Source organism: Apaloderma vittatum, unplaced genomic scaffold (assembly GCF_000703405.1).
Source record: "Apaloderma vittatum isolate BGI_N311 unplaced genomic scaffold, ASM70340v1 scaffold13460, whole genome shotgun sequence".
Classification (NCBI taxonomy): domain Eukaryota; kingdom Metazoa; phylum Chordata; class Aves; order Trogoniformes; family Trogonidae; genus Apaloderma; species Apaloderma vittatum.
In genome coordinates this window covers 3,271-9,669 of record NW_009695100.1, presented here as the reverse complement: position 1 = coordinate 9,669, position 6,399 = coordinate 3,271, and the positions used below count along the sequence as shown (strand labels likewise).

The 6,399-nt window shown below is 41.2% G+C and overlaps 1 protein-coding gene across 1 annotated transcript; it reads left to right on the top strand.

Annotated features, from left to right (window-relative positions):
- Positions 1-3,266: 3,266 nt before the first annotated feature.
- LOC104274381 (torsin-1A-interacting protein 1-like) lies at positions 3,267-3,974 on the top strand. The gene has a single exon (XM_009869997.1). The coding sequence runs from the start codon at positions 3,267-3,269 to the stop codon at positions 3,972-3,974; it is 708 nt and encodes a 235-aa protein (XP_009868299.1).
- Positions 3,975-6,399: the final 2,425 nt, after the last annotated feature.

Genomic DNA, 6,399 nt, shown 5'->3' with positions numbered 1-6,399 from the left:
AAACAAAACCTTCACCTTTTGGTGGCAGCAGATGTTAGTTTCTACACATCACCGTCCCTTCTAGCCTTTCCCTGAGTAATAGGTGGCCTGCTGTGATTGAATTAGTTGTCATAAATTGCTGCTTCTCTCCAGGAGTATATTTTTTAATTTTTTTTTGCTAGCAAACTCCAATCTGTTCGTCTAATGACCAGTTCCTTGTGTTTCAGGATTTTATCCTTGGTTGCTTTTGTGGATTTGTTGGTTTTGGGATATTTTCCTTCTTGGAAGAGTACTTGAAAGGAGTTGAGGGGTAGAAATGTTCTGTATTCTTAGTAGTCTTCTGCTCTTCATGTCTTGGTGCTTGTTTCTATCCTGAGCAAGTGCAGATAAACAGAATTCAATCTGGAGAACTTGGGGGAGTTGTTTGGGTGGTTTTTTTGTGGTTTTGTTTTTGAAAACCACAGTGCTTTCTGGAAGAGAAGCTTTTCTTGTGGTAGCTGCACATCTGTGAAGCGCCTTTGAAAAATGAAGTGATGCAGGGAGGTCTCACTAGTCTGGTGCTTTTTTCTTTCCAGAGGTAGTAGGTGCTGCAGAGTGACCACTTGTGTGTTGGGTGAAGAACTTCAGAAAATCACTTGAAACTCTGAAAGCTCTAAGGTGTCTGCAGAAGTTACACCTTTTGAGTTAGGCGAAACAAATACTTTGCTCAGCCCTTTGTGCAAATGGTAAAATAAGGCAAGATTCTTGGGTAGGATAGGATCTGGTTTTAGACTGTTCATGGAAATATTTTTCCTGTAGTGTGTGAATCTCAGCTGTCTCTGAAATACGAAACCAAGTCTCTGCGAACAGGGCTACACTGTAAAATATTACAGAATTGAGGTGATTTTGATCCGTTAACTATTAGAAGACTTAAGTAAGCTTAGCCAGTTACAGGCTGTGCCCTATAGGGGTAGGGGGTTGAAATTAGAGAATAGCACAGCCCATTAAGCCAGTTAAGCCCCGGCTTAAAGCAGAGCTGCTTTTAGCACCTTCTGCAATTACATTCATACAGAAACAAGGTTATAGAATTTATTTCAGTGTTCTTGAAATAACTCCTGCAGAGTGTGTTTGCTCAGTTTATTCTCAATAGTGTCATTGACAGTATCCTGATTTGGTTATGTATTATTAAAGAGCCTTCAGCTTTGAACTAGTTGCTAGTTCACAAGGAGCCAGAAATTCTCATGTCTTTTTAATTAACCGACTAAGTGCAGAAAACATGCAGACCGCTAATTGCACTCTATATATTCCTACTGTTCTCTTGGGAAAGTTGTTCATAACACATCTTTATGGATAATGGCTCTTGTCTTTTGCTGTTTGAGCCCATTTAAATAAATAGACTGTGATTATATTTTTTAAGTCGAAAGCTTTCATTTTGCTTGAGAAGCACAATTAATCCCAAGAAACTGACTGCTGGTGAAAGAGGCCTCTGACCCAAGCTAGACGGAGAGGGGATATGAGACTATGCCTTTAACATGGCACGTTGCTTCTGCTACTTATATCTTGTATAAGATATATACTTATATCTTGTATATCTTGTACTTATATCTTGTTGTGGTGTTTTCCTAATATGTGTGTTAACTGAGCCTCTGTCCCTTTTCTGTCCCTCAAACCCTTGAGCAAAATCAGGAAACTTAAAGGGGATATGGGATCATTTTGCAGAAAATTACAGGTTGTTAAATCCTGGCCATTTGTGCTTGAAACGCCTCTTTTTATTTGCGTAGCTCTTCAAGAGTCAAAAATCGTTCTGTGAATGATGCAGAAAAGAACAGAGAGCCCCACACTCGGTACAGCCCTACCTGGGATGAGGTCCCAGCCTCGCCTGTGCTCCCACTTAGCAGGGCTGCGGGTGCTTCAGTAAGGTGTTATACCAGGGTGCTTCGTTAACCTTCCTGTAAGCTTTGTAGAACTTTATATGTAAAAGCATAACTAAGAAGAGCTTTTAGCTGAAAATAACACAGTTTGAGCGATTTCAACTCTCTGCTAAATTCCCTGCTGGAAGATTGGTTGTTGTTGCGATGTTTTTCTCATGTTCCTTTCTTAATCTCTTCACAGGCAGAAGTAAATTTCGAGATCAGCCCAGCACAGGGAAACAGTCGCAGCCTTTGGCCAAAAGTACGACTTCTGCTTTCACTTCTCTTTTGGGCTTGTGTTACATTTAATCATTTTTATGCTCATTCAAGTATTAGATTTCCTGGGAGCTGGTGTTAAACTGAGGGTTCTTGCTAGAAGAGATGACTTGCTTGCTAGGGCGTGTGTTTTCAGCATGAAGGAGGGAGGAGTGTTGCCTTATAGGTAACATTTCCACTTGAATTTACTGTCTTCCATCTGTAGTGTTTAGAAGCTGCGGGATTAAAACCGAGGCAGGCCTAGTGGTGTTCTTACTTAATAGTTGTGTTGCTGTCCTGATAAAAGTTAGGATGAAAAACAAAGGTAGTGTAAGGTATACAGCTCTTCTCTGCTCCCAGGGAGGTTGGTATGTTTGTCACAAATAGTACTGGGAACAGAATCAAGCCTTATGCTTGTAGAAGGTCAAACTGGTGCTACCTGTTCAAATACAAAACCAGATTGAAATATCTAGTATTCTCTATGCTTCCTGTGCACTGTTTGCTGCACGTACTCTTTGTGAAGTTACTAATTCAAAGACTACAAATGTTTTCTGATAGTGCTGATCACCAGTGCTAATGCTGCTCCAGAAACTATTTTTATCCTTATGGGGAGAGGAGAAATAACACACAAACCATTCTAGCGAGGCCAGGTTTTGCACAGTGCTTTTTCTGCAGAGCCTTAGGAAAAAGATTGACCCTTTTCAGAACCATTTCAAGCTCTTAGTTTGGATTTCATTAAATTCAAGAGAGTACTGGTAAACTTTCAGAAGTGATCCTTTTTCAGCAGAATGCCCAATTTCTTAGTCAATCTGGAAATGCATAAAAATGTCCTTAATTGCTGTTGCTTCACTAAGTTGCTAAAGAATTTCAAAATTTGATTGTTTTCTTTGTAATTAGAACATCTTTACACCCTTCAACTATTGTCCTAGTTGCTTGAGTGGGATGATTTCATTGAATTCTACTGTTTCCTCTTACTTTGATCCCACTTGTTGACTTCTGATCCCTTGTAAAACGTTGTTTTCTTCCCGTGTGCTCCACCTTCCTACAGATAATGGCCAATCCCAGAGTGGATTTCACAAGAGCTGGACTTTGTTACTGGTTCTGTTTATTAGCGTCCTATTGCTTTATGTCCTGTGGAGCAGAATGCCAAGTCTTCTAGATGCGACTTTGTCAAGTAGAGATACTCAAATCCTACAAACATTTCGGGCCCAGATGAAGAAACTAAAAAGTACTTACCAAAGTCAGGACCCCAGTCTGTGGAAAAGAACCCACGTGTTCCTTGAGAAACATCTTAATGCTTCCCATCTGCACGTGGAACCGGCCATCTTACTGCTCACAGCTGGTCAAGAAGCTGAGACGGCGCTGAGGTGCCTGAGTAACGAGATTGCCAATGCTTTTGCCTTCTCCCAGAATGCTACTACCATCAAAATTAACGGGGCAGATAAAGCCGTACTGGATAGTGACATTGTCAAGCTGGAGGTAGATAATGAGCTCAGCTCTGGGTTCAGAGAAGGCAAGAAGGTCGCAGTGGTGCATCGATTCGAGTTACTGCCTGCAGGCTCCACCTTGATCTTTTACAAGTACTGTGACCATGAAAATGCAGCATTTAAGGATGTGGCTCTCCTGCTGACAGTTCTCCTGGATGAACAATCGCTGAGAAAGAGCATCACCTTGCAAGAAGTTGAGGAGAAAGTCCGAGATTTCCTCTGGGAGAAGTTCACCAGTTCAGATGTTCCCGCTTCTTACAATAGTATGGACACAGATAAGCTGAGTGGACTGTGGAGCCGTATATCTCATCTCGTGCTGCCTGTTTGGCCTGAAAAGGGCCTCTCCGTGGAGGGATGCACATAAAAGCTGTTGGAGGAGACTCAGGAGAGAAGGAAGACAGAAGACGCGCGTTGCAGTGGCTGAACAGGGAAGAATTTCCTGTGGCTGCTGGACTCAGCCAGCATATTGCTCTTTTCTGGGCAGAGAAATTCCACCAAATGAACTGGCAGCATTGTTTCTCCTAAAGTAACTGAGACTTCTCCAAATCAGCTGCAGAATGTGAGAAACTTGGCTGGTTGTTGGTAAGTTGTGTTCAGTGACTTAGTCCTGGAGCTGGAAGTAAGTGTCCGAGAGCGTGGAACCACCCGTCTGCTTCGGCAGTTGGCTTGGGGCAGCATTGCCTTTGCCATGAGGATCCTCTTCTGGTGAGGCATAAAGCTGGTACCGTGTTTGACAAGGTAACGGGACGCAAAAACTCACCTTCGTCTGCCAGAATTGCTTATTTTGATTCTAATGTAAGCAAAAACATAAACTGAAAATGGTGATAAAAAGTGAGTCTTAAGCACAAGTTTTTCCTTGATTGATCTGATCACAGCAGCTGTCAGCTCTCTCTGATAACTTCTAGAAATGGCAAAATTGCTTGAAAGATTTGTGACTTGCAGAGAACCTTTCCGCAAGCGTTTCTTCCCAAAATGAACATGCCCCAAACGGTTCTGGAAAGAGAGAGAAGCTGAGGTACGAAGGATTGCTTGATGTTAGTAGTGCTGACGTCAGTTAAACGATCCCTTCAGCGCTTTGTCTCACTGCTTCCAGGAATTCTCTGCTCTTTAACAAAGTTGTGCAAGCCTTAAAATTTGTGGAAAAGAATAAAATGTCAGCCGTGTGTGTACTAAAGACCTGTTGCATCTCCTTTCCAAACAAAAGTTTAGGAAGACATAGGTTGTTTCTCATTGGAATAAGATAATTATTTTTGCATCAAGAGAATTTATTTATTTGTGCTACTTGGTATCCTAGAAAAAAATAACCTTCCTTCATGTGTCTGCACATAACCTGCTGCTTGCTGTATAAGCTTTCTGGAGAACAGGTTTACAAGGCATGTTTTTAAAATGTGTGTTTTTAGAGTGCCTCGTGCGGCAAATCCCTCACACCAGACTAACAGCGGGTTTCTCTAGAAAGTATTTTGTGTAAAGAAAAAATAAAAAAAAGAGCGAGAATTGCAGCACTTCCATTTTGTTGCCGTTACTGGATGCTCTTGAACTACGGGTCCGTGTCCATTTGGCTTCATGGAGTACGAAGGAATGTGTGAAAACTGCCCTCATAGAATGTTTTCTTTTAACAGCTGAGGTACTGGGGACTCTTGGACCCATCCTCGAGTTGTCCCGTTGCAAAAACTCCTTCTTAACCAGGAAAACCTCTGGAGGTGCTGCAGCTTCTGGGTTCCTTGTGGGGTGTTAAATGGAATGGGCCAAACCCACTGTGTGCATAGAAAAGAACAGTTTGAGAGACACAGAGCTGTGGTCACTGAAACCAGCCGTAATTTTTATTTTAATGGGAAGAAATACAAACAGTAAGAAAACATGGAAGTTGTGCTGTTCTGGCTGTTTAAGGATAGCTCAGGAAGGGGGAGGTGGCATTTACATTTTGGACATTTCACTGGACAAATGTTTTCTTAAGAGATAACTGTGACTTATTTCCAAGCGCGTCCTGGTAGCCTCTTTGTTTGTAAATGATGTAAACTATTTTAGCACTCATTAAAAATAAATACACTTGTTTGTTTTATAAGCTGTTTTAAGACTGAATTTTAAGTGGGTGTTTTTTACATATTTATAAGATCATTCCTTTTACCTTTGACCAAATACAGATGCCCAAAATACAACCTTGTGCAGAATTTAGATCTTTTAAAAAACTCGAGTGGAGAGGTGGATACTGGGATATTTGATAATACCAGGGCTTTTCTCAAACAGAGAGCATTTCAGGAAATTGTAATAGCTCTGAATTGTCTTTTACTTGGTGTTCTTGTACTAATCCTTCCGTTCTGATTTCAGCTGGAACTAACGATAAGATATGGTTCACTTGTTTCATTAGTCCAATACAAGAGTCAGCAGCTGACTAAAGGGATGACTTCATTCTTGTTCCAGTCCTCGCTGGGTGTTCCCGTACCTCTGCTTTTGCAAACGAATGCGCCGTGAACTGACTGGAGGGACGGTCTTACTAAAAAAAAAAGTCTTAGCAAAGAAGTATAAAATAAGCAGAATTGGCAACCACAAAAAAAAAAAAAGTACAAAGTTAGGACACGAAGGCAGGAGACTCCATGCTCTTCTACAAATCAAACATATTTAATCTGGGTTATTTTCTGTTTCTAAAACGGCCCCTGGTGATCATGGGGTAGTAAAGAGCTATGTTCCCATGTTTTGAGACAAAATAGGAGGATGCCTGGAAACCAAAGACTTAATCTTCTACTTAATGTTGTGTCAGACAAAGGAGAATAATTTTTTTTGTTTTGTTAACT

Bases quoted from the DNA above. Each gene is read 5' to 3' on its own strand.
- LOC104274381 (XM_009869997.1), top strand. From the start codon at position 3,267: ATGCCAAGTCTTCTAGATGCGACTTTGTCAAGTAGAGATACTCAAATC.